The sequence below is a fragment of the Phocoena phocoena genome, chromosome 21 (assembly GCF_963924675.1).
Source record: "Phocoena phocoena chromosome 21, mPhoPho1.1, whole genome shotgun sequence".
Classification (NCBI taxonomy): Eukaryota; Metazoa; Chordata; class Mammalia; order Artiodactyla; family Phocoenidae; genus Phocoena; species Phocoena phocoena.
In genome coordinates, this window is record NC_089239.1 from 6,928,396 (window position 1) to 6,956,211 (window position 27,816).

The window sequence follows — 27,816 nt, forward strand, 5'->3', positions numbered from 1 at the left end:
AAGGCTGGCTCCCCTTCCTCAGAGTGCCTTATTGTTCCGACACTGTCGCCACATGGACCCCAACCTGAAAGGGAAGCAAAGTGCCACACACACTCGAAGACAAGTTTTATTTGGGAAGAGTTTCTAATTGTTAAAGCTGCAAGCAAGTTCCCTTCACAAGTATAGTTCTACTATAGATCCCAGTGTTCAAAGGTACACCTCAAAATTAATAACAAAAACACACCCACGGTGAAAGGGAAGAGCTGTTAGACTGATTTGGAATGTACAGCCATGGAGTTCAGCTGTTCTCAGAAACAGGCCCACCACTTCCTTGGGAACCAGGCAGGATGGAGGCAATGCCCACAGAAGGACATGTCTTTAAACATGTTAGCTACTTGGGCAAGGTTACCCATTCCTTAGAAAACACAGTAAGCAGCAAGTCTCAGCTGGTGGGGTACATGGCACAGGCCCAGTTCACAGGGCGCTTATGGGATCCCAGGGTCGGCAGCTGTTGGGAATGGCACACGAAGTAAAAGCCGTGATAGAAGGGACAGTGCTGAAGGGCAAGGAGTCTCTCTCAGACCCACCCGGCCTCTAATTTGCTACAGCAGAGGCCATGTTCTGCAGTATCTTCAGGAAAACATTTGTCACAGTTAAAAAACAAAAACAAAACCCGCTCATATTATGCCCAGGAAGTCCGTGTCTGCAAAGAAAAAGGGACTTGGTCAGGGTTCCCACGGGGGACTCCGCCTCCCATCCACTTCTGTTTCCACGTGATACAAGACGTCAGCCAGAGTGTGTTCCACCACGGCGCCCCAGCCCATGTCACTCATCTGCGGGAGGAACAAGGAACAGATAGGTGAGGTGAGACTGGAGTAACTGCAGCAAGAAGACTGAGGATGCACGCAGACATGTTCAACGTTACTCACAGGGCGGTACATGAGATCCTTTGGAGGATACTTGAAGCACGGTCCGAAGTTAATGGAGACCTGGGATAAATTCAATCCAAGCAGACATGAAGAAACAAAAGAAGAAAGTAGTGAAAACCTTAATGTGACATGGGAAATTTCTCGCTTTAAATGTAGCTGTGATATTCACGGTATGACTGAAACAAATGATATACATTAATACTGCTAAAGGTGGTCAATATCCTATAATAGCCATCAAGAATTAGGTAAATAAAATAAACTTGTGCTGATTTCTGTTTATCACCTAAAGATTTCCTTATATTACTTCAATGGGGGCTACTGACAGAGTAAGAAGACATGGAAACTTCCAGGCATTGCCTTTTCAAATAATTTGGTTTCTTTAGCTGGTAGGCTCTAATGATAGTCCCTTCATGCTGGATCATATTTTTTTAAAATTCACTATAAGCAACAGTTACTAATGATGGTAGGTTATCACGACACATAACACCAAATTGATTTATGCGTGTAAATACTTTATATCCTTTATACTGAACAACAGTGACCACACAGTACATCCAAAGGAAAGGTATGGGGGCTTTACCATAACTGCATGATCTTTACCTGTCCAAGCAAATACTTCGTGGAGGACCCACATGTTTTTGGAACAAGCAGTAACAGTAGGAATATGCTCCCATCCCACTCCTAGGCCTTTCACATTTCTTTCTAGAATCCCATCAGTGGCTCTTTCACCACAACCGTCCACCTATCTCCCTCAAGTTGTGTTCACAGGATGAACAGACGATACGTACCGTGCAGCTCTTGTACAGCGAGATGGCCGGAAAGTAAACCCCCTCAAAAATATCTTTGTAAGCCACACCTTGATTGACACCATTTTTATAAAAAATTATCTGAAATAAAAACCATGGTTTTACTTCAGAATTGTAAAAAAGAACAAACTAAAAACGAACTCCGTTGGAGAACCCTTTATCAGCAATATGGTGGCAGCACCTGAAGAAATCCTAAGAATAGCATGTAGCTTGTGTAATAGCAATAGCTGACATTTATGTAATACCTTAGATTTTTCAGAGCCTATCTACATGCTCTATTCCAGCTGGTCCTCAGGTTTTGGGGGTTTTTTTGAGGTGCAATGGTGCCTTTTTTTCTTTTTTCCTTGGTCCTCAGGCTTATTTGCTTTCTGAATTCCTATGCTACTTATATCAAACAGTTCCACTTTCTGTTTTTCATTGCATTATATTTATAAAAGGTAACTGGTCATCCACTGATCCCTTGGAACTATACCCTTCTGAGCTCATTTATCTGTCCCCTTCCCTTGCCTCAGGTCCTCACTTCTGCATTTCTACTTTGAAAATCTCGCACGATCTTCTGTCAAAGTCTCTGAATCCGGGCTTCCCTGGTGGTGCAGTGGTTGAGAGTCCGCCTGCCAATGCAGGGGACGCGGGTTCGTGCCCCGGTCCGGGAAGATCCCACATGCCGCAGAGCGGCTGGGCCCATGACCCATGGCCACTGAGCCTGCGCGTCCGGAGCCTGTGCTCCACAGCGGGAGAGGCCACAGCAGTGAGAGGCCCGCGTACCGCAAAAAAAAAAAAAAAAAAAAAAAAAAGTCTCTGAATCCTTATTTCTTTGTCCTTTCTCTCTCAAAACTATCCGGAATATTCTCTTAACCACTATGGATGGACTTCAGAAAAGGCTCCTTTTTCTGAAGTAACTTTCTCTACCTCTTCTTCCCAGCGACAGCTATCTTCTGCCTGGCTGTATTTTCTGGCTGTGTCATCTCCTTAGTTCAATTAACTGTTTCCCTTTACTACTTTTTCCCTAAAAACAATCGGAATCCTAGTTTATTTCTCCTACATTTGCTTCTATTACTGATGCATGTGGCTTCACAGCATTTTTATGGAAAAATGTTTCCAGCTCAGAACTTTCTTCCATCCCTTCCCCTTCTATTTTGGGCCCCTGTGGTTGGTCCAGATGCACCAGCCCTTCTTTGATTGTGCCATGACCTTGGGCAAACATGTTCCCAACAACCCTGGAGAAGGGAGGCAGGAAAGTTCTAGAAGGCACTGAATGAGCCATCACAGCTCCTGCTGCCCCCCGGGTCACATACCGAGACCCTGAATCTCCTATTCCAGTTTCCTCCTTCCGCACTTGCTACCTCCTCTGACAAAGGATAAGTATCTCTGACTTGCTTCCTCAATTGCCCTCAGGCTTTCTGATTTGGCCACTGTTTTATACCCCCTTTTCTCTAAGAATCCAGGTCATTGCTCTCATAGCAGCAGCAGGTAGCCCAGAAAGAACAAAACACGGCAGGCAGGAGAGTGTGCTGGCCCTGCTGCTGCTGTGTTAGCAGAAATCCCTTCATCCCCCGCTGTGGGCCTCAATTCCCTCACTTTCATAATAAGGGGGTTGGACCCAATGTTCAAATTCTTCTAATTCTGACATTTTGATGACCATGACTCACCTCGCTATGGGGAGTCTGCTTTAGGCTCTTCTCTGCTTTATCCACAAAGTCTTTTTCTTCAAAATACAAATAACTCTTGAACTTTATCAAAGCCTTGAAAACCAAGAGAGAAGGAAAGAAAAAAAAAAAAAAGGAAAAATGAAGCATCAGCTACATCATCATGGGGGGGGGGAAAGCCAGATTCACACAAATAGCACTGAGTCCTTGTGTTCTGAACAGAAATTTAAAATCTTTGCAGAGTCAGCTTTGTTAGATTTTGAACAACTATGTGTGTCTTTAGAATTACCAGATGGCACATGCTTGTTAAATATTTTCACAAAAGGCCCTTACTAAGATTTGGGGGGGGGGTCACTTCCTTCCCTCCTAGTTCCCTACCTGTTTCTCCCACAGGTGGTCTCTGGGTCACTCCTTTCTTACTGGTTCCTAAGACTGTTTAACTATTCACTCCCAGGTAAACATATGACATTAATTTTTTTTTTAACTTGTTTTTGTGGCTGCACCAGGTGGTTCGTGGGATCTTAGTTCCCTGACCAGGGATTGAACCTGCACCCTCAGTAGTGAAAGCGTGGAGTCCTAGCCACTGGACCGCCAGGGAATTCTCTGACATTCATTTTCTTCTGAACAGTTCCACAGTATTCCATTTTATGGACATATTAGTAATTGCTTATTCAAATTAAAAACAAATTTTTATAATGGAAATGAAACAGTAAATAATTTTAAGGATTCCAATAGTATCCTCGTGGTAACCGTAGACCTCTGTGCACTGTAGAACCAAGCACTCATATGGCTGAAGGTTCTAGGTGGTGGCAGGAGTGACGACAGTCAGCAGTGTGATGCCACCAATACAATGTGCTCTGACTGCTTATTATCAGCACAACCTTGGAGGAGACACCACCCAATTTAAGCACTTACTCTAAAGCTACCATAATAAGGACAGTGTGGCATTGGCAGAAATAAAGGTCAACAAATAGATCAGCGGAACAGAGAGCCCAGGAATCGATCTCCACAGTCACTGGACTGTCACAAAAGGAACCAAAGAAATGAGGAAAGGAGTTTTCAAAAAATGGGGCTAGAATAAGTGGGTATCAACACAGAAAAAAAAACCCTAAACTTGGGGGCTTACCTGGTGGTGAAGTGGTTAAGAATCCACCTGCCAATGCAGGGGACACGGGTTCAAGCCCTGGTCTGGGAAGATCCCACATGCCGCGGAGCAACTAAGCCCGTGCGCCACAACTACTGAGCCTGCGTGCCACACCTACTGAAGCCCACACACCTACGGCCCGTGCTCTGCAACAAGAGAAGCCACCACAATAAGAAGCCCGTGCACCGCCAACGAAGAGTAGCTCCCGCTCGCCACAACTAGAGAAAGCCCACGTGCAGCAACGAAGACCCAACACAGCCAAAAATAAATAAATAAATTTATAAAAAAAAAAACTAACCTTGACCTCTACTCCACGTCATTCACAAGAATGAATTCAAGGTGGATCAGAAACCTAGATTAAGAGCTAAAACCATGTTTTCAAAGAAAACATGGAAGAATACCTTCATGACTTCCTGAGAGCAGGCAAAGATTTATTAACTCATAGAAACCAATATAATTGTAAAGAAAAACCTGAGATGCACTTCATAAAAATTAAGAACTTCAGTTCATCAGAAGACACCATTAAGAAAATGAATAGAAGAGTCAGAGTAGGAGAAAAATACTTTTTAAAAAGCCATTTCCAACAAAAGACTGTAATCCAGAATATATGAAGAACTTCTACAACTCATTAAGATGACAAACAACCCAATTTTTTAAAAAAGTCAAAATATTTGAACAGAAACTTCACAAAAGAAGACAGATGAATGGCCAGTAAGCACATGAAAAAATGTCCAATATCATTAGTCGCCAAAGAAATGCTAATTTAAACCAAATGAGATACTACTACACACCCCACCAAAGTGGCTAGAATTGTTTGATAACAACAAATGCTAGCAAGGATGTAGTGCAACTAAAATACTCATACACTGTTAGTGGGAATGGAGAGTCTGACAATCTCCTATAAAACTAAATGTATAATGACCCAGTAATTCTATTTCTAGGCATTGACTAAAAAGAAATAAAAACATGTTGACAAAAAAGGTCTGTACAAGAATACGCATAGCAACTTTATGTATAATAAACCTGAACTTGAAATGGCCCCAGTGTCCATTAATAGGAATATGGGTAAGCACTGTGGTATCGCACAATGGAAACTACCCTGCAGTAAAAAGGAACAAACCACAGATTCCTGTAACAGCATGGAAGAACCTCAAAAGCATTATAACAAACAATAAAAGCCAGACACAAAAGATCACACACTGCATGGTTCCATTTACATGAGTTCAAGAACAAGCAAAACGAATGGAACAGAATTGTGATGCGGGTAAAATTCACAACAGTAGTTGCCTCAGTGCCGGTAGGAGCTGGCACTGACTAGGATGGAGTATGAGGGAACTTCCTGAGGCGTAAGATTCAACGTCTCCACGGGGGATTGGCTCAACCTCAAAACTCAGTGAACGTACACTTAAAATTTGTACATTTCATTTTATATTGTAAATTTTATATCAAAAGAAAAAACTAAACAAAAGTTAATCTCTAGCTAATGATATGCACCCTTAAGTACTTGGCGGGGGTTAAAAAAACATGGATGAATGTGTGGGTGGGTGGGTGTGCGGGTGGAGGAATGAATGCATAACATGTTAGTGGCAGAATCTAGGTGATGGGTATTCGGACACTGACTTTTAAGTTCTTTCAATTTTGTTATGTCTTAAAATTTTCAAAATGAAACGTTGGGAAAGACGTAAATGGATAAGCATCATTAAGAGAACACACAGTTGAAGGCATCAGCCGCCACAGGTCTTCAACCCAGGAATCTCTCGGGAGGACAGACTCACCTTATCTTTATAGGTATCGGGCAGTGACTTGGCTGTCTCTGTGTCTTCAGGAAGACTGATATAAAATCCCAGGACATCTCCCTGTCCATAGCCAGAAGAGTAGTGTTTGCCAATGGACTGGTGGAATTTGGTCCCCTTTTTGCTCCGCCAAGAATAGCTAAATTTATCATAACCTAAGGGAGCTTGAAGGTTACCTGTCCCAATAAAAAGATATACAGGAAGTCAGAACTGCAAGTCAACTCTGGTTTGCTAAAGGAAAATATTCTTTTTTTACTTTTTTGCCAGTTTTGTAAAATGGCTAACAAACTATTTCTCACAAGCAATGAATTATAAAAATATTCCTAGGAACTGCAAACCACCTAAACCCTCAGGAATTGAATTTTATGACCACAATCCAATAAGCATACAAGTCATGAAGCTTAGCCAGATGGTCTATACCTCTCCACCAGTTGCCACGTCCGTATCATAGCCCCAGCTTACCTAACGGCTGGGACCAGCCCAGTCTGGCAGCGGTGTCTGGCGGCATCTCATCCACCGTGATTTCAAAGTACCAGGCACCTTTCCGAACCCCATGAGAAGCCCGAACCATAGAGTAGCCCTTCTCTCCAACCACAGTCAGCCGGTCATCGGAGATCTTTAACTGGGGAGCTGCAGTGATGGAGATTAAAACAAAGGCCTGCAACTTATTTGAAATACTTGGAGACAACTGCCACAAACTCTTACCCTCCAATAAAACGAAATAAAAAATCAGAAATATCAAGTCAGGAATTTGAAATATTAGTTCAGGAGTTTAAAAGTCTCCAGATATAGATGAAGGAGGAGAAAGAAAGAAAAAGGAAGAAAGCTGTTGAGTAATCAGTTTTTACTAAATGTGATTTTTTTTTTTTTTTTTTTTTTTTGCGGTACGCGGGCCTCTCACTGCTGTGGCCTCTAGCGTTGCGGAGCACAGGCTCCGGACGCGCAGGCTCAGCGGCCATGGCTCACGGGCCCAGGCGCTCCGCGGCATGTGGGATCTTCCCAGACCGGGGCATGAGCCCGTGTCCCCTGCATCGGCAGGCGGACTCTCAACCACTGCGCCACCAGGGAAGCCCTTAAATGTGATTATTTAAGATGGCAGGTTAAAACTAATTATACTTGTCTATTCCCTAATATAACAAACCAATTGTAATGTGTTTGGATCCTGATGTGAATAAACCACCCTTTACAAGACTTTTTATTTGAAACAATTTCAAAGTTTCAAAAATAGTGGAGTCCTCACATGTCCTTCACTCGGCTTGCCAAGTGCTAACACCATCTGTGACCATCACACAAGGATCAAAACCAGAAAATTGACACTGACACAATACTGTTACACTAATCTATAGGTCACCTTTGAGTTAAGCCAATTATCCAAATAACATCCTTTTTTTGTTCCAGAATCTAATCCAAGATCCCCCATTTCATCTAGTTGTTGCGTCTCCTCAGGTCTTTCACGACCCTGACATTCTGAAGGGTACTGGGTCACTTGGTTTGTAGAAATGTCCCTCAAACATTTGTCTGTCCCATGCTTCCTCCTGTCTGGGTCCAGGTCATGCCTCTGCCGGGACACCACTGCAGTACTGCTGGGCCTCTCAGTACGTCAGGTCAGGAAGCACTTGCTGTCCAAATGGTGATGTTAAACTCTGATCACTTGGTTAAGGTGGTGCCTTCCAGGTTTCTCCACTATAAAATTACTATTTCCCCTTTGTAATTAGTAAGTATTTTGTGGGAAGATAAAACGATATTTGAGACAATCAAGGAAATCTGATTTGGACTGAATTCAGATGATAGCAAGGAATTATATGTTTTGCTAAGTGTAATAAGAGCTTGTGGCTATAAAGGCAAACTCCATACTTTTTAGAGATACATATTTTTAAGAGTACATAGGGTGAGACTTACTTCTTAAAAATTTTTTAAAAAGAGTGAAATAAAGGAGCGGATAAAACAAATACGGCAAAACCTTAATAACTGTTAAATCTGGGTGAAAACTCTATGGAGCTTCATTGTATTCACCTTTCGACCTTTGCATATAGTTTGAATCTTACTTTACTAAGAGACCATTATGTAACATAAGGGGACAATCTAAACCAACTGGAAGGGACACTGTGACTTGGAAGTGAAGCAAAAAATGACAAAAGGCAGGAGAGTATTTTCGTGCTGTGTAGGTTGATTTTATAGTTGTAGAAGCATCTCCAACCCAATTAGGACTTAACTGAGGGAAAAGCATTTGAAACAGTATTTGTGGGACTCTAGAAGTTGTCTGAATTCTGCTGGAAGAACAAAATGTAGTTTCATTAGCTTTTATAAAGGCTTACGATTTATGAAGTACTTTCATAGGTAGGTAGGTAAGTAGGTAGACAGATGGCCAGACAGACTCCCCCTCACAACTCCCACCTCCAGTGGAGAAGCAGACCACGTGGCTGTTCAAGATCACACCGCAGTTGGCAGAACCTGATTGAAGCCCTGGCCCTGCACTCTTTCCGTGACCCCGCAATGGCTCTTGTATTCAGGAGATACAATGATAACCTCCCTAAATTAAATGCACATTGTTTAACAGAACTTTCTCAGGTATTTGGCAAATTCTACCTTCTCAAATACAAATACTTCTTCCTTTACTCCTTCCTGATCAATTCAGTCCTAAAGCCATTAGGTGGGGCTGAGCAAGGTTAAGTGTCTGTGACAGAACAGGATATTAAAGGGTCTACCTCCTCACAAAACTTTTTAATTACAAAGGGAAAAAAGAGTAACTTTCCAGTGGATAAACCTGGCAGATACCACCTTAGCCAAATGATCAGCGGACATCACCAGTAATGGGACACATTCAAGTCCTGCACCACCTACAGGATGTAGTATGTGAGATTATTTCTGTGATATTCCTGTTGAGGATGCAGAACTTGGATCATTAGGAACAAGATGAAACCAAACTGAGGGATATTCTGTAAAATAACTGCCTTCTAACTTTCAAAAGCCCCCAGGTCAAAGTCTAGGAAAGATGGGGAAGCTGTTCCAGACTGAAGACTTAAGAGTCACGACAACTAAATGCAGCAAATGATTCTCAACCGGACCCTTCTGCTATAATGGACGTTCTGGATCAACTGGGCAAGCTTGGATAGAACATGAGCACCGGATGGTTGTAATCAGATGCTAATTTCCTGATTTTGATCGTTGTGTCAGCTCTGTAAGATGTGAAAGTTTAAAAAAATATCCACTAGTTCTTTCATATTCTTCCTTTCAAGAGGTGGAGCCTAATTTCCCTCCACTTGAGTGTGGGCTGAATTTAGCAACTAATTTCTTTTAACAAATATAATGAAGTTGAAGTGACTGTCCCACTTCAAGACAGGTCAAACTCTTTACAGCTCTCTTGGAGAACTTGCTCTAGGAGAAGTTAGCTTCCATAGACGAGGACAAATTAGCAGTCTATGGAGAGGCCCACACAGTGAGGACCTGAGGGTGTCCCGTCAAAGCCACGTGACTGAGCCATCTTGGAAACAGACCGCCATCCCCAGCTAAGAGCTTGACTGCCACTTTCTGAGTTTTCCTGAGCCAGACCACACAGCTAAGCTGCTCCCAGATTCCCAACTCTCAGAAACTATGGGATGATAAACACTGGTAGTTTTAGAATGCTAAGTTTTATGGTAATTCATTATGCAGCACTAGGTAACACAAGGAGAATGTCCTTGTTTGTAAGAAATACACAATAAAGTTCTCAAAGGTGAAACAGCATCATGGCAACTGACTCTCAAGTAGTTCAGGAAAAAAAAAAGTTTAGCACTGTTCTCACAATTTTTTTTTAAATAAATCTGAGATTATCTCAAAATAAGAAGTTTAAAAGATACAATATAGATTTATTATTAACTTTTAAAAGGCTCAGCATAAACAGCAGGCAGGCACTGCTATCCTACGTATTAAATTCTAACATGTTACTGCTAAATAAGGGCCAGCGTTCTCCCATTTTTTCCCCTCCAGAACTATAGCTATTATGTATAGTGAAACACAATAAGGCTCACTTCTTAAACCCTGAAGTCACTTATCTGGCCCTTCCTTACTATCAAAGTATGCTTGTCACTCACAGGAGTCAAACCGATCCATGTACAATGGTCATTAAACTGAGGGATTACGTCCAAGTGACTTCACTTGACTCCACTTCTGAATGACTAGCATCAGTACAAGTGTTACAGCTTTTAGCATCAATTCAAGAAACAATGAATGGGCTTCCCAATGGAATAACTATATGGACATGTTTAGATTCAATTCAAAGAAACAACTGAAAGAGGCATATTTTAAACAACTGTGGAAATGTGAATATGGACTGAGTATTCAATAATTAAGAAATTATTATTCACCTCTATCAGGTAAGATAATGGCACAGTGGTTACGTTTCTTAAAATCCTTGTTGGAGGGGCTTCCCTGGTGGCGCAGTGGTTGAGAGTCCGCCTGCCGATGCAGAGGACAAGGGTTCGTGCCCCAGTCTGGGAAGATCCCACATGCCGCGGAGTGGCTGGGCCCGTGAGCTATGGCCGCTGGGCCTGTGCGTCCGGGGCCTGTGCCCCACAGCAGGGGAGGCTGCAGCAGTGAGAGGCCCGCATACCACAAAAAAAAAAAAAAAAAAAAAAAAAAAAAAAAGCCTTGTTGGAGATAAATACTGAGATATCTCAGGGTGAAATAATATGCTATCTGGATTTGCATTAATACTTCAGAAAAACAGCAAAGAAATCCATGAGGTACACTTGTCTAAAAGTAGTTTATTTAAATTCACTTTCACATTCTAACAGATAATGAATGCTATTCTCTGAATAATTGAATAAATTATGCCATTAAAAGAACTATTATACATTAAAAAGAGTTTTGCATGACAAAAAAGTCATAAAGTTAAAAGACAACTGACAAACTGGGAGAAAATGTTTACAACGTATTCCACAGACAAAGGGCTAACATCCCTAGCATATAAAGGGACAAAAGACCAAAATTCCAACAGATAAATGGGAAATAAAAACACACAAACATAATTCACAAGGTAATGACTCTTAAACATGAAAGAAAATGTTCAAACTCAAAGAAACACAAACTGAAACACTGAGATTCCCATTTCTCACCTCTCAGACTGGCCAAAATTAAAATCTAGGACAACACCTTCTGTTTGTGAGGTTATGGGGAAACAAACATTCTCTACGTTGCGGTGGGAATGCAAACCGGCACAGCCATTTGAAGGGGAATTTGGCAATATCTAACAAAAACTAGGTATATACGTACTTACCGTTTGGTCCAGCAATTCCACTTCTAGAATTCAACCATGAACGTATACCACCACCAATACAAAAACACACACACCCGTGGTTATTCACTGCCTCTTTGATGAATCCAAAACCCTGGAAACAATCTAAATGCCCATATTCAGAGTGGTTGAATAAACCATGTACCTCCACATAATGCCATATCATAAAGTTAAAAAAAGAAAAAACTGAGGATGAGCTCTTTGAACTGGCATGGAGTAACCGCATGCAGCAAAATGCAAGACTATCTACAGCATGCTGCCCTTCATGTACGAAAAAAGGAGATAAAGGAAATACACGCGTGTGTGCTCACCTGTGCAGAAGGAATAAAGGATGAACTGGAAACCAGAGAGACTGGTCAAGTAGAGGGTGGGTGGGAAAGTGGGAGAAAAAGAGGAAATGAGAGTGGGGCAGCAGGGGTGGGGAGGGATGACACTCTGGGCAAACCTTTGTGAACAACAGTAGCTCTAGAACTGCAGTAATGTTGCACATACCCTTCAAACTCTCCCCTGACACAGATGCACACGCCCCCAAGATGTGGGAGAACCCCAAATGGCATACCAACACTAACAACTGAGCCTACCGTATCACAAATGAAAAACAAGCACGCTGAAGGAGGCGGGGAAGGAAAGAACTAACCTAACCTAAGTAAGCATTATCCTGATGGGATATGCAAGGCTAAGACAGAAAGAGCTGTTCATAAATGCTGTAATCTAGTTAGGGAATGTTTCCTACAGTGGTTTGCAATTCTCAAACCACTTTATGTGCATATTAGACATGAACGAGTAAGAAAATGTATTGGAGGTAATTAGAGTCAGGTTTTACTGTTCAAGAAAGAAGTTACAAATATGGAAAGGTGGAAGGCTGAAATAACCTTGTGGTGTTTGATTAAAATCCAAGGTAGCAAAGTAAACTCAGTATAGGCATGTATATATGTGTCGTTCAGGATACCGACATACATTTCCCACCTCGGTCCACGGAGGGAGCCTAGAAGCAACACCCTGTAACAGTAAGCACACAGAACACTCACATCTTCATTTCTAAACACCATTCTCCAATCAAAGGAACCCGGGCTCCTTGGAGACGGAGCCGATACTTGGCCTGGAGCACGGAAAATGTGAGATGAACCAAAAACATCTTGTGACATCAGCAAGTAAGGAAAAAAAAAATGATGGGGCTTATCAAAAGGACACAAGATTCCATTCCCAACAACGTAGGTGGACCTGGAGGGTATTATGCTCAGTGAACTAAATCAGAGAAAGACAAATACTCTGTGATCATTTATATGTGGAATCTAAAAAACCAAATGAATGTACGTGACAAAACAGAAAGAGACTGACAGATATAGAGAACAGACTAGTGGTTACCAGGAGGAGAGGGAAGGGAAGAGGGGCGAGATAGGGTTAGGGGATCAAGAGGTACAAACCACTATGCATAAAACAAACACTCAATAAAAACATAAAAAATAAATAAAGCAACTATACCCCAATTAAAAAAAAACAATGATGCTTTAAGGATATATTGTACAGCATCAGGAAATAGAGCCATTATTTTATAATAACTTTAAATGGAGTATAATCTATAAAAATATTGAATCACTATGTTGTACACCCGAAAGTAATACAATATTGTAAGTCAACTATACTTCAATTAAAAAAAAAAAAAAAAGGAACCAACCTAAAGAAGCTCCTAATGGCCAAAGCTGGAGTAATTTGAGCAACAAAATAAATATCTGTTAAATGCACACTGATAAAAATAATCAATTAAATAATAAAGAAAAGGAATAGCAAACGATCAGGCAAATACCACATTAACAACTGTTGCCGACAAGATCCACTGATGGATGCTAAAATTAGTGGGCAAAACTTTACAGAGAAACGGGATACTTGCATAGCCTCGCAGTATCTTTCCCTAAGATATTTATGAACTACAAAGGGAAAGACAATAGAGACAGCAGAAACCACCTTAACACAACCAATAATAAGACACATACATCGACATCACCAGCTCATGAGGTGATGCAGTGGGAAGGATTCATGTCTGCGGTGTTCTTCCAAAAGTGCAACACCTCAGTCTAATCATGAAAAAAAGTCAGACAGACCCTCACTGAGGAACAGTCAACAAAGTAACTGATTAACACTGCAACAGACTAAGGAGAAATAACTAAATGCAATGTGAGATCCTAGAAAAGAGGCACTAGAGGAAAAACTGGTGAAATTGAAATAAAGTCTTTAGTTTCGTTCATACCATTTACTGATGTTATTTAATCTCCTGGTTTTGATAACTGTACTATGGTTATGTAAGATCTTATTATTAGGAGAAGCTTGATAAGGGATATATGGAAATTCTATTATTTTTGCAACTGTACTGTAAGTTTAAAATTAGTTCAAAATAGGAAGTTAAAAAAACCCCACATACCATATATAATTGGCTAGAGTGTATAAGAAGAGAAAAGGAAGAAATTATTTCTTGCACATCCCGGCTGCGTGTAGTCAGAGATGGGGGTAAGGGAGCGGTAGCAGAATGACGTGTCCGTCGAATTCTAGACGGGACACAGCTGACGACAGATGTTCAAAGTAACACTGGGTCCAACACGAACATTAATAGCTTACCTACCTCGATCATGTAGGGCTAACAAAACCCGTTCATACAAGCAGGCTCTGTAGAGGTCTCCAGGAATCGGTTTTCCTGCCCAGCAGTCGAGTTCAAGCTTCTCAGGGTCAGGGGCGTGGGGATCGGGCTCAGCTAGAATATACCGATAGCCATCTTTGTTAAATGGGTGTTCCAAGGGGTAGCCATGAGGGGGAAGGCGCTGAGCAGAAAACAAAGGGTCACTGCAGAAAGGAAAAAATAAAATCAAGAAACTAAAACCCCCTCTAGCTCCAGTGCCTTCAATTCTGTAAGAAAGGCCTCTGATTTATTAGAGTTCTGCTGGAACACATGTAACTTCAAATGCTTTTCATTATTCAAATAGATGATCCTGCCCTCTGCAGGCAAAACGGGGAAATGAAAATTACTTTAATCTGTATGGATACCTATGAAACTGAGCCAGTAGACCACAGGGGAGAAAGGGTGCAGAGGAACAAGGGCAGCTGCCTTTAGCATATTTATTACTATAACTAATGAACAGAAACTCAAAAGATATGAGCATTTACTACCTGTTTCCAGGCTGAATAAGAAATGACCTGGATCTCGCCACCTCAGTACTGAACAAAGTGAAGGGAACAGCCATCAGAGAGGAGAGGCAGAAAGTTTATGTAAAAGAGCTAACATTCAGTATCTGTTTCACTCTCTCTGGTCCATCTACTCTTCCTCAAGATGCCTTAATGGAACTTTACTCCCAGGTAAATCACCACAGGTGTGCTGCCCCAGGGCTGTTGCCCCAGGGCTGTTTCACTTAGTAACAAGTTCCTAAAACAGGTCACCTAGTCTGGGGCTCATTTACCCCTCAAAGTGCTATGGATTTGAGAAAAGGGACAGGCTTGCGTCCTCAGACACCTGAGCCCTTCCCCGCTGACGGACTCTGCCAGCCGCAGAGGGCACTCTAACAGTGGTGAGTGGGGTGGGTGTTCTGCCCACCTCCGGGCCTTCTTGGTGGTCCCTGTGGCCCCGCCATCCTGCTGCTTGCGCTTAGCTCCTCTTCCTTTTCCACTGCTTCCCGCTGCAATTCCCCCTTTAAAGAAAAGGCAGATCACTTTCAATGAGCTGTGCCAGATGCCCCACGGGGATGCTAACACTCCCTGCGTGCATTTGTGTAACACCACAGGAGGATTTCCTGCCTGAAAGCAGACTGCGCTTCACCCTGGTTCAGAACGAGTCTGCCGAGCGGCTCCCACCCCAGGACTCTGAGTTCTGGCAGTAAGTCCAGTGAACCTAGCACTAACGATACCTGTGTTATAGTTTAGGCCTTCACTTCTTAAATGAACTGCAACTACTAGTACACTTTCCGAGGATGTGACACAAATGCATTTTCACTCGTTCAGATCCCAAACACCCACAGCTAGACACAAGTGCATTGATAAAACCCTTTTCCACCCAAATGAATACAAACACCCATAAGGAGAGAATATCCCCACTACGAGGGGGGTGCGCGCGTGCTTGAACTCCACATGGCGCACACTCCATAAGCATAAGAGAGGCACAGCATCTGCTAAAGCACTGGACTTGAATTTCCAACAAGACAAAAGTACACCAAACGTGGAAAACAAAAACAGAGGTACTAAAAAGGTGGTTCTGTCCAGTGCCGCTAGGCATCCAGTATGGCTGTCTGTGACACGAGCAGGAAGGGCGGCTTTAAATTTAGCAGGCGATCTTTCCAATTATTAAAATTGTGCCAATGCCCCAAATTTAGGTTAGACTAACCTGGCTTGTGGAATTAAGAGAAAATACCCATAGAGAATTTATAAATTTTATTTTTAAAAAAATGAGCTACATACAAGGGCCACAAGGAATACTACCTTGTATATTTCTAAAAAGGTACTCAAATATTTGTCCAGTTCTGTCATTCCTCTGTTTGTTTTTCGAACTTCCAGAAAATATCCCTGGACTGTAGGAAAACACCTTTATGTAAACAACTGCATGAAGTACTGTATCTTAATTTGGGGCAAGCTTGGAAATTATCAGCAGTTCCGCTGCAATAAAAAGAGGATCAATGGGCTTCCCTGGTGGCGCAGTGGTTGAGAGTCCACCTGCCGATGCAGGGGACACGGGTTCGTGCCCCGGTCCGGGAAGATCCCACAGGCCACGGAGCGGCTGGGCCCGTGAGCCATGGCCGCTGAGCCTGCACGTCCGGAGCCTGTGCTCCGCAACGGGAGAGGCCACAACAGTGAGAGGCCCGCGTACCGCAAAAAAAATAAAAAAAAAGAAGAAAAAAAAAGAGGATCAAGACACTGAAGGCAGGTCATATTCTGCGTAGACAGGACCAGATTCATGCTGAACTTCCTTTTACGAACATACCAGGTTGTCATTCCTAGTCCTCATAAAAGGCTTAATGTTAAACGGCTGCATCATTAACATCTCTAGTTCAAGTTACCTTAATCAAAAAACTATTAAGTTTTTATTGGCATCTGCATTTCAATTATTTTGAGAGAAGTTTTAGATCCATCTTGAACAAAACAAGCAACACAAAGGGGACTGCTGGCCATGTTAGGCAGAATATGACAACGTACAAGCTTCCAATTACTAACATTAAACCGGAACTACTGTTTCATATCGAGTGCTACTGCCACCATCTCCACAATGCTTTAAAAATTTAACTTAGGTTTAGCTTCTACCACAACTCAGCGAAAAGCATTTTCCAAAACACAAAATACTTAAGTCTGAGAGGCTGAAAGAAGACAGAGGAGGAATTTACCTCCAAAAGAGGCTCCACCTGTAAGAACAGAAGTGGCACCATGTATTTGTCAAATGTTAACAATTAAAAGGAGATTAAAATTACAATTATGTAATTTAACAATTACATAATTTTTACAAATAATGTAAAAAGATGAACAATACACTTAGCTATTTCCCACCCATCTCAGAATATTAGTAACAGTGGAATGATTACATATTTAAGATGCTACCACTCTAAAAGACAAGGTAATGACACCGTGTGTCAGATGAATAACTAGCTACCTCCCCATTTTACCCACTCTCATTAGATTACCCTTAGCAGCAAAGGGCTTTCCTGCTCTTAGATGGGTTAGAGAGAAAAATATGCTACAGTGGGTGATAACACAGAAATGCTCTCACGTGAATAAGCTGAAGATTAAGGGCAAGAAAAATGAGAAGATGGGCAGGAAGTGTATTATATAACAGCTGAATTAAGGAAAAAGAGCGCAGAGCAAGTGAATCTAAAGTGTTAGTTAAGAAGATACAGATGGGGAGTCTAATATAAACACAGCGAATCTGACCTTAAAATTGTACCTTGTCTTATGCTAAATCTGTTTCACTTAAGACCAAACTGTAGTGTAAAGTGACAAAAAAGTTCTCCCCTACTACCATCTGTCAAACCTTGGCTAGCTCCTAAAAATTGAGATTTGGACTTTAAAGCATCTTAGTAAATATCCAGTTAAGAGTCAACCCAAAGACTGCCCAATTCTAGGCACATCTGAATTCAACAGCTTACAAGTATTTCATCAATGAGACACTGAAACACTTACCATTTAGATTCCCACTGGTAGACACGGCACTGCTTTGTTTTTGGTTGTCATAAGCAGGACCAATGTTACTAAGATCCTAGAGGGAAAAATATTCAATTATAAAGGGAGGCTATCTAATCAAACCAACCTGGCAATGCTCAAAAGAACAGGAGAAATTCTAATTGAATGACAACCTAGATCTGAAACCTGCAGAGGTCCCAAACTTAGATGCTTCAGGGATCAGCCAGTATCACACGTGACGCAGCCAAGTGTAAGGCTCCAAGTGGTTTAAGAATGAGGATGAGTGGCAACCAACCCGTGCTGGGGGGCGCACCTCCCTGTGGGAACTAGACCCAGTGTAGTCAGAGCTTCGAATTTTTTTCTCTTAGAGCTTTGCATTTTACAAGAAAAGGCAGAAATCTGAATTTCTATATGAAATCTTAAATTTTCAATGTGGGCAAATCAAACATTTTAAGGCACAGCTGAAAGATTTGACCTCCTGAGATGCTGAATGTGACACCTGCCATTTAAACAAAGAGGGGAAGTTTTCTTTTTCCTCATATTATGCTAGATACACAACACAAATTCTTCTTCACAGCAAATTTTTCTTCACACTAACAAATGTTTTTAGAGCAAAATTTGAGATGGAAAGAAAAGGAGAAATAACTTGGAATGGCATATTTGTGTTACAAGTGAGGAAATGGAAATTAAAAAAGATAAAAATGATACGCATCGAGTCATAACATTTTAGGGAAGGGCCAGAACTAAAACACCAGTCTCCTGGTTTAAGGTGAGTGTTCTTTCTTTCCATGTGTAGTAAGAACCATTTATTTGGAACCCACCATGCTATGGGCATTTGTACGTGGCAAACATACAAATGTCAACAAAGCCTGATTCTCTCTGTCCCCATGGCTTAAAAATCAAAAGGGGATTATGAAGCATATTAATGTACCTGATCCAGAAGGCCAAATTTGGGGTAATCTTCTTCTGGGTCCTTACTCCCAGGATCGGGGTGTTCCTTTACTAAGAATACATCTCTTTCTTTACTCTAAAAGGAAACAGCATTTTAGTATTACTGGAAATTTTATACTTAAAATGAATGGATGATGAACCATTAACTCCAATCCCTAGGTGTAATCTCCAAACCCCAAAGCCCGCCCCCCACCAGAAAAAAACCCAACACACAACAGTATTGTTTTTCCCTGATTAGAAAATTAATGCATGACCATCAAAAAATTCAAACAATAGAGAAACTTAAAAAAATGAGAGCCACCGTCCTTCATAACCCTCACCCATCCCTGCATCTCACAGAGATACATACTGTTAACAGCTTGTGCTGACTTCTCCCCAGGTGCTCTCTCTAATTCTAAGGACAATAATGTTCAGAGTTTTTTTTTTTTAATCCAAGAAAACAATTGTCTCCAATTTCAATATAAAAAATTATACTTGCCAAAGTGCACTGGACAAAGGTTTCAGCATCATACATAAAACTACCATGTCTTGGGCTTCCCCGGTGGCGCAGTGGTTGAGAGTCCGCCTGCCGAGGCAGGGGACACGGGTTCGTGCCCCGGTCCGGGAAGATCCCACATGCCGCAGAGCGGCTGCGCCCGTGAGCCATGGCCGCTGAGCCTGCGCGTCCGGAGCCTGTGCTCCGCAACGGGAGAGGCCACAGCAGTGAGAGGCCCGCGTACCGCAAAAAAAAAAAACTACCATGTCTTCATGTAAGACACAATATGCAGTTCACTGATTTTGTGTGAAAACTACTAAAATTTACAATTGCGCTCCAAGATTTAATACTAGGTTGTTCTCATTTTCTCAGTCATCACACTATTTCAGTGAGACCAAAAATATATATATACACATATATATATATATATATAAATTCTTACAAGGAACACTGGTTTTCTAAATGTTGAGTCTAGTCAATTTTAGCCTACTTACCATCGTTTTAACAATGTTATTTGGCCAGGTCATTTTCCCAGGTCTCTGTCTGGTCGTCATGCACTCCCAATATTTATCAATAAATGGTATGATATCCTAATTTTTAAAACAAAATATACTAAAGCTTTTATAGTTGCTTTCAAAATTATATTCACAAAAAAAACCCCCCAGCATTTTCAAAGACCTTGTCAGAATCAAAAGACAAATTCATGTTTTGCCTTTTAATAACTGAACAAATACATAATTGCATGCGAACAACATATAGGTTGTGGGGAATTTCAAACAAGTATACATATACAAGGACTTCCCTGGTGGTCCAGTGGTTAAGACTCCGCGCTTCCACTGCAGGGGGCACGGCTTCGATCCCTGGTCGGGGAACTAAGAGCCGGCATGCAGCAAGGCACAGCCAAAAAAAAAAAAAAAAAAGATTCTGATTCAAACAAGTATATACAACTCTTAGTCACACAGGGCTCATAATCCAGTTAAAGGGAAAAGACCTGCCCTGACTCTGTAAGATGACTCCCAGGTACTCTCTCTCCTGAGCTCCCGTTCCTTCCCACCAGAGACATCTCCATCTGGAAACCCCGCAGGCACCTCAGACTTCTCCTGACCGAGACTGAACTCTGTACCTCACCTCATAAATCTGCTCTTAACACTCAGAATCGCCCGTCACCCAGAGTCACAGGCTTGACACACGGAGTCACTCTTGTTCTTCTCGCACAGCCTGCACGTCTAAATGGTCACCAAGTGAATTTTTTTAAATATTAATTTATTTATTTATTTGGCTGTGTCGGGTCTTAGTTGCCGCGTGCGGGCTTCTCTCTAGTTTTGGCGCAGGCTCAAGAGTGTGAGGGATCAGTAGTCTAGCGGCATGTGGGATCTTAGTTCCCCAACCAGGGATCAAACCCGTGTTCCCTGAACTGGAACATCAGATTCTTAACCACTGGACCACCAGGGAAGTCCCACTAAATGAATTTTTAAATTTCAGAAACTTTTCACCAATCAGGGCTCCTTTCCACCCCCACTGCTTTGACTGTGGTCCTCGCCAGTCCCTGCTTGCATGACTACAACAATCTCTGAGCTTGATCCTCTGGCACCAACTTCCCCCCCTCCTAGGCCACCTCCCCCAGCCCACCAGAGTTTGTCCGCCGCTAACACCTTCCGCCAGAATCAGTTCCGTGAACACCAAATCTTTACTAAAAGGAACGAGGCTGAATCAGGCAAAGCACAATGTTCTGTTGTTCCAGAAAGTAAGGAAGAGTTCAAAGACTGAAGAGGGACATATCAAAAAGTGTCAGGAGTCAGCCGGGATGGGTCTACACTGGTCAAATCTGAGCATCAGAAATCCAGAAATCCCATAATGGACTATAAAAATCAGTGATTCTTAAAATTCAAAACAACAACAACGGTGGGGGGGAGGACTCTTCTTTACAGAAGAACTGTAAACCAGTAAATGTATTCTGTTTACAATGACCATTCTATTAACTGCTTCAGGCTAGGACAGTCAATGGCTGCTACAACCACTGCTTCAAAGGATAAATTACTTAATAATTACAAAGAAAAAGGGGTCTCTTTACAATGGAAACATCAAGTAGTTAAATTCAGGACGACTAATAAATAACCTCTTTACCCAAGTGGTCAAATTTAGGATCACTAATAATAAAACAAAGCAATATCTTATGTCTCCTGATGTGACAAACACACACTATCTACATAATATTCTTGCCAAAAATGTTTAACCCGAACCTAATCATAAGGAAATAATCAGATAAATGCAAATTGAGGAGCATCATGGCAAGTAACGGTCTAGGCTCTTCAAAATTTCAAATGTTATAGTAGACTAAAATAACAAAGTAAATAAAGGAACTATTCTAGAGATAAAAGAGACATTACAACTAAATTTAATGTGTGATCCTTGATCAGGTCCTGGATAGAAGAAAAAGCTATGACGGATATCATTTAGACAATAAAAATACTCAGAAAATATACACTCAATACACAAAAATATAATCTGTATATATAAGATAGTTGTATTGCACCAACATTAAGGTTTTTCAGTATGATCACCGTACTGTGGTTATGAGAGAATATTGGGTAAAGTGTAATACCTACAATTTAGTCTCACATGAGCTTAGGGGGAATATATAGATATGGGGAGATAAAGCAAACACAGCAAAATGGTAACAGCTGGCAAATCTAGAGAAAGAATAAACAGATGTTCATTGTACTATTTGAATTTTTCTATATATTTGAAAAATTCAGAATAACAATTTAGAGAAAAAAATAAGAGGCAAACCTAATCACAGCACACCTCTATTTAAATGCATTCTTTTTAATGTAGGAAAAAAGGTTGAGGGGGGTGAGGCGTGGGGAGGGGACCCTCAGCTGACTCCTCCGGCTTACAGGATTAAGTCTAACCTCTCTGTTTAGTAGAAAAGGCCCTGGTCAGTCTGATCCTGAAGATATTCGTCTCACTAAATACCCTACACCAACCAGTGTCTTTCTTTTTCTTTTTCTTTTTTTTTTTTTTGGGCCTGGCCGCACGGCTTGCAGGATCTTAACTCCTCAACCAGGGATCGAATCCGTGCTCCCTGCAGTAGAAGCGTGGCCCCTGCAACGGAAGCTCCAAGTCCTAACCACTGGACAGCCAGGGAATTCCCCAACCAGTGTCTTTCAAACTGAAGGCTGCAATCAATTAGTAGGCTATAAAATCAATTTTGTAGGTGAATACTAGCGTTGACTAGAATAGAAAATATCGGCACGCAGAGGGAAAAGATCAGAGGGGGCCCCAGTTTTAAATGAGAGCAGGTACATATGCGTGTATACCAGGTCACAGCGTAAACTTCAAAGTTATAAAATTTACTTAAGTCATATTTTGTTACCATGAGTCACAGTAGGAAAGACTCACGGACGGGCTGATCATCTAATTCTGAGTCCTGACTTTAGTCATGCTGTTTTCCAGTTTAACAATAAAGGATGAATCTTTTTAATAAACTGGCCTTTTCCCCTGACAAAATCTGTGATTGGCATCCATAAAAACAGCTCAAACTAAGCTGAGAAGGTTCACCTCAAGGTCTGATTATTAACTGTGGGACAGACAGTTGTTTGCTTCTATAAAGCCAATCAAAACTATTTAAGGATTTATCTTTCTTTTTTTTTAAATACACTCTTTTTTAATATAAGGATTCATCCTTCTAATAGCTAAGCCAATGACACAATGAGCACACACCAGGAAGTTAGTAAATCACATGAAATGAGAACAAAGTAACCACTGAATTAGTCATATATTCATAAAAATTGGGGGGAAAGAACTTATTGTTAGACTGTACAGTTGATCCTTGAACAACTCTGGGATTAGGGGCACCGACTGTCTACACAGTCAAAAATCCTCACGTAGGTTTACAGTCAGCCCTCTGTATTCGTGGTTCTACATCCAAGGATTCAATCAACCTTGAAATGTGTAGTACTGTAGGATGTACTTAGTGAAAAAAACCTGCATATAAATGGACCAGTGAAGTTCAAACCCATGCTGTTCAAGGGTCCACTGTATTTAGAAGTTCCTCCTGATTCTTTGGCATAATTGCAATTACAATAATTCTATCTCTACCTTATCTTTGGAGAACATGGTTTTCGGATGTTCATCCTGTGTTCGGGACTGCCAGGTTAGGTTGGCCAAAGCACTAAGGCACATTTCTTTCAAGTCTATAAAAACAAAAAGGAAGAAAAAGTTACCTGTAGTAATATATCCCTGTTACCAAAAGAATATTCAACTAGGTGGTCCACAGATTAACAACCACAGCAGCAAAGAATAGAGTCATCATTTGATCTGAAATGGACAATAGCAATTATTCAGAGCTAAGCCCCAAGGTAACTTCTACCAGCTACCAAGCAAAGGTTTCCTGATTCGCCTGAGCCCAAATCCCTTTTCTTTGCCAGCTAACCAGAGGACAGTCACTTTGCAGTACTCCGGAGTTTGTCCTTACTTGCTTGCTTCCGGAGGAAGTAGGTATTCCCACTATGATGGCATACATTGCAGTGGAAACTGTAGTTGGTCATGAAAGGTAGACAGGATCTGGAGAACAGCCAAATTGTGCAAATTAGTGAAGTTCTGAACACACACTTATGAGAAGTAAATCAACGGGGATCCTCTCCCTCAGTGAAAGTTACATAATAACGCTAATATATTAATATACTCTTAAAACTTAAAAAGGTCACCAAGGGAATTCCCTGGCGGTCCAGTGGTTAGGGTTCCACGCTTCCATTGCAGGGGGCACAGGTTCAGTCCCTGGTCGGGGAACTAAAATCCCACATGCTGCGCAGCAGGGTCAAAAAAAAAAGGTCACCAAAACAGGGCTCATATTTTTACAAATACCTGGATTTTTCTGTCACAAAAATTTAGTAAGACATTATCCGTTATAGTTGATAATTCGGCATCTGCAAGGTTCTGACCTGAGCCCTATCCAAGCTAGTTTATTATAGTTTGTAAGCACCTAAAAGAGTATACCAGGCGACTTGTGGAAGAAGACAAAGTAGTCTCTTTAAATATCTTTACATTTAAATATCTGTATTTATATTATATCCAAGTATCTTTGTAAAGTGCCAATACCATTGTTGGAAAGGGCAGACAGGTATAAAAAGATTAATTTTAAAATGTAAATAATTATTCAAGAACAACACAGAAGTCACAAAACATGACTTGCCTCATTACCAAATGAATCCTACAGATGACAGTTAGTCTTATTTAAGAGTTTAAAGGACCCAAGGAGTAACTTCAGATTTAAGAGTTAGGGAAGATTTTTTGAGGACACAAATTAGGATTTGGAAAGATGAGTTGGTCTTCTTTGCTACAGGCAAACTGTTTTGTGTAAAGATGAGAAAGTGCAAACTAGGAGGCCAAGGGGCAAACTGGTGTACACAAGTTTGGCCAGGGGAGGGGAGTTGTCGGGGGTATGGTAAAAGATAAGGCTTGAAAGGTAAGAAGTACAAGAGGCCTTACATGCCCGTGGAAGTGGATCTTCTCTGTGGGTAACAGGAACAGCTTGAAGGGGAAGCCACCTTGTGAAAGCAGTAAGTTTAGTGATAGGATGGGTCTGAAGGGAAGAAGAGATTAGAAACAGGAATATGGAAGAAGCTTCTGTAGCCGTTCCAGCAGAAGGTTAAAAAAAAAAAAAAGCCCTCACCTCGAGTGAAACAATAAAAATGGAAAGGACAAGCAAGTGCACAAGAAGAAAATAAACTGGTCAAGCTTGGTAGCTGATTTGATGGGGGTGGGCATGAAATAAAAGGAGTCCTAACCACTAAGACTGCTTGTATCATAGAGGAAATCTCCTAAGAGGTGAGCTGGGGCCAAGAGAAGGCCTGTTTGAAGGCAGAGAGGAAGAAACTGGTGGAGGGAGAGACTGAGGGCTAACAGGAACCATGCATTAGAGAAGTGTGGTGGCTGTACTGGGTGACTGGAAAAGTATAGGGAGAGCTTGGTCCTGAAAAGGAGAAAGTAAAAGAAAAACAGAAGACTGGTTTAAGTTGGAAGAGAAGGAATCAAAATAAAGGCAGGTTTATCTTGGACTTTGCTGAAACTGGTTTAAGGTATCCTTAAAGAGATGTTCCCAAATGTGTGTCTACTGCCACCACTCAAGGAATTAAGAAATATCCTTAGGACTGTTAAGATCGAGTTCCCTTACCTTTAGCTCTCTCTAGAGCCCCTTCCATTAAACAGTCCATTGTGATAAGCTCACTTACAGAAGAGATAGGCAGGTATATAGTTACCTAATTCAAATACAATCAGGTGTTTAGAGCAGCCTTTTTCATACCCTGCTAGCTCACTCACTTCCTCCATCTCAGCCATAAACAATAATCTGTCCTACCTGCTGGGTTTTAGGTATAACTTCTCAAATTCAGGTACAAACTGGTCTCTACCAAACTTCTGAACTGTGGTTTGATTCATTGATGGATTGTTCCACATTATCACTCTGATAAATTTCCTTTCCTAGACCCTGTTTATCCAAATTCTCCTTGGCAAAAGTGGCCCAATTTTAGGTCTTTTCTAACTGACCACCTTATATATTTTCCCTATAGGTCTTTCTACCGAGATCACTTCTTCCTGATCCTTCAGTAACTTTCTTTCTTTTTTAAACATTCTATCCTTGCTCACCAGTCACATATTAATCAGAACATTAGTATTTCTTTAACTTTTTAACTAGAAAGCAGTTATCAAATTATAAAGGAAGGTTATTTCTTCACAAACCCATCCAAGGGGGATTAATTTCAGAATTGACATCGCAACCCTATTCTGAGACAGTCTTATCTAAATGTATTTGTATAATACGGACCATAAAGAACACCCCAGAGGCAGCAGTATAGTTATTTCCATAGACAGTGAGTCAGTAATGCTGCCTTGCTAGCTGTTGACCGAATACTCAGAATAAGTAAAGGCGTCTTTCATTCTCAATCGTTCATAAAATGATTTTAATTCACTAGAAGAGGTGTAAAGACTGGAAATTGGTTTTGCTGAGGAGAGAATTCAGGACACTTAAAGGGAGTGAATTAGAAACCAAAAGGAAAAAAAGGATGGCTCAGGCATGAAGAGGACTGGCCATCTCAAATTTTTGACATCAGGCTTTTTCCACTACATACACCAACCCTTTCCCCCAAATCCACAATACCCAATACAAGGTTTAAATGACATTGTCTCAGATTTGTTTGTTTAATGCTTTGTAATTACATGGTTTGTCTCCCGTCCAGGCCCGAAGTGCAAACACAGGGATAATAACTATCATTATACCTGTTGAGGGCTTGCCCTTAGTAGAGAGAAGACATGCTCAGGCTATTAAAACAATTCCTGATTCAAAGCCTACTACTCACTGAACAGGGATCAGGAGACACAGGAAACACTACGCATTTACGTTTGCCTACGCACTGACTATTCAACTGTTGGACGTGTTGAGATCTAACACTTACAAAGTGATTCTTACAAAGTCTACGAAAAATACTCACGAGGTATCTATGCCAAAGGTGTCTGCTGTGAACCATTTGGTACATATTCCACACTGCAGCTCCACCTCTCCCAACTGGCGACCATTCTCTTCATCCACGGAGCCCGCCTGAGTATCCATCACCTCTGAAGTATCCCCAGCACCTTCCTGTGTCCACAGAACCATGAGAGAATCAAGTTAGTTGACCTGACTGTATTTTTGATTCGCTTAAAAACTTTAAAAACCAACCCTATTTTGCTTTGCAAACATCCAAAAGAAATACTTACTAGCATATCCTTTCCATTAGAGGATTCTGTCTCCAAGCCACCACTTACATCAACTGAGTTTGCATCCCTGTAAAATAAAGAAAGCACTCAGAAAGAAGAATTTTCAAGAGAAACACACCTGAAAACACCTATTCCTAAAGATGATGATCAAAGTACAGCTGAACTTCACTCCTACTTTTTTCAGCAAAGACTGTTCTCAGACTGGATGTCCAGCATTAGGAAGAATGCAGCCAAGATAAACCCAAGCCCATGGCGCATCAAGGAAACCTAATCGGCTCTTACAGACAAGTCTACAGGGGATGGAACTGGTCCTGGGGGAGGTTCGAAGAGATGCAGCTTTTCCGCTCTGTTTTCAGAGGGACCATTACTTCCACCAGTCTGGCAGCGCAAAGTGGTTTCCTCTCTGGGATTTTTGAAGGGTTCCTGCTAGAAAGTGACCTATCAGCACCCTGCTGGTGTGCAAGGGCCGGGAGGTAGGAGGAGAAACTTGGCCTAAAAGGTGCGAAAGAGGCGTAGCCTGAGATACAGTTCAGAGGGGACAGGCCAAGCGGCGAGCGGGACTAAGGTCCGGGAGGGAGCCGGGCGAGCGGCTGGCCGCAGGGCCTGGGTTCGGAAGGGGCGGGCCGGAGGGCTCCCAGGAGCCGCGGGATTCCGAGAGGGGCGGGCCTCCCTCCCCTCCCCCCTCGTCCCCCTCCCTCCCTCTGTCCTTGGGCTGCAGGACGTCTCACCCGCTTTCGGCCTCTCCAGAGCCAGGCTCCGCGGCTGGAGCAGCAGACGTCCCCTCCCCGGCCGGAGCGGCTGCTACCGCTACTACCGGCTTCGTTTCCCCTTCTTCTGCCGGTGTTGCATTTGCAGCCACTGCCGGGCCGGGTCCTGCATTCACTCCCGGGCCGGGTACGGTTCCCGCCGCCGCCATCACTGCCGCCTC

At 41.9% G+C, this 27,816-nt stretch overlaps 1 protein-coding gene across 2 annotated transcripts; it reads right to left on the reverse strand.

Moving 5' to 3' along the window:
• Positions 1–69: 69 nt before the first annotated feature.
• ASH2L (ASH2 like, histone lysine methyltransferase complex subunit) lies at positions 70–27,816 on the reverse strand. Of its 2 annotated transcripts, XM_065899770.1 has the most exons (16): positions 27,617–27,816; positions 26,889–26,955; positions 26,624–26,769; positions 23,614–23,702; positions 23,238–23,332; positions 19,631–19,726; positions 18,642–18,737; positions 17,711–17,786; positions 15,147–15,240; positions 14,184–14,401; positions 6,760–6,927; positions 6,280–6,473; positions 3,364–3,456; positions 1,697–1,795; positions 909–968; positions 70–812 (listed from the first exon to the last, which is right to left on the reverse strand). In XM_065899770.1, the coding sequence occupies exons 1-16, from the start codon at positions 27,802–27,804 to the stop codon at positions 705–707; spliced, it is 1,887 nt and encodes a 628-aa protein (XP_065755842.1). In that variant the 5' UTR covers positions 27,805–27,816; the 3' UTR covers positions 70–704. The 2 variants fall into 2 exon arrangements, with proteins under 2 accessions (XP_065755842.1, XP_065755843.1); XM_065899771.1 differs by lacking the exons at positions 1,697–1,795; positions 26,889–26,955; positions 27,617–27,816 and having other exon boundaries at positions 705–812; positions 26,624–26,742.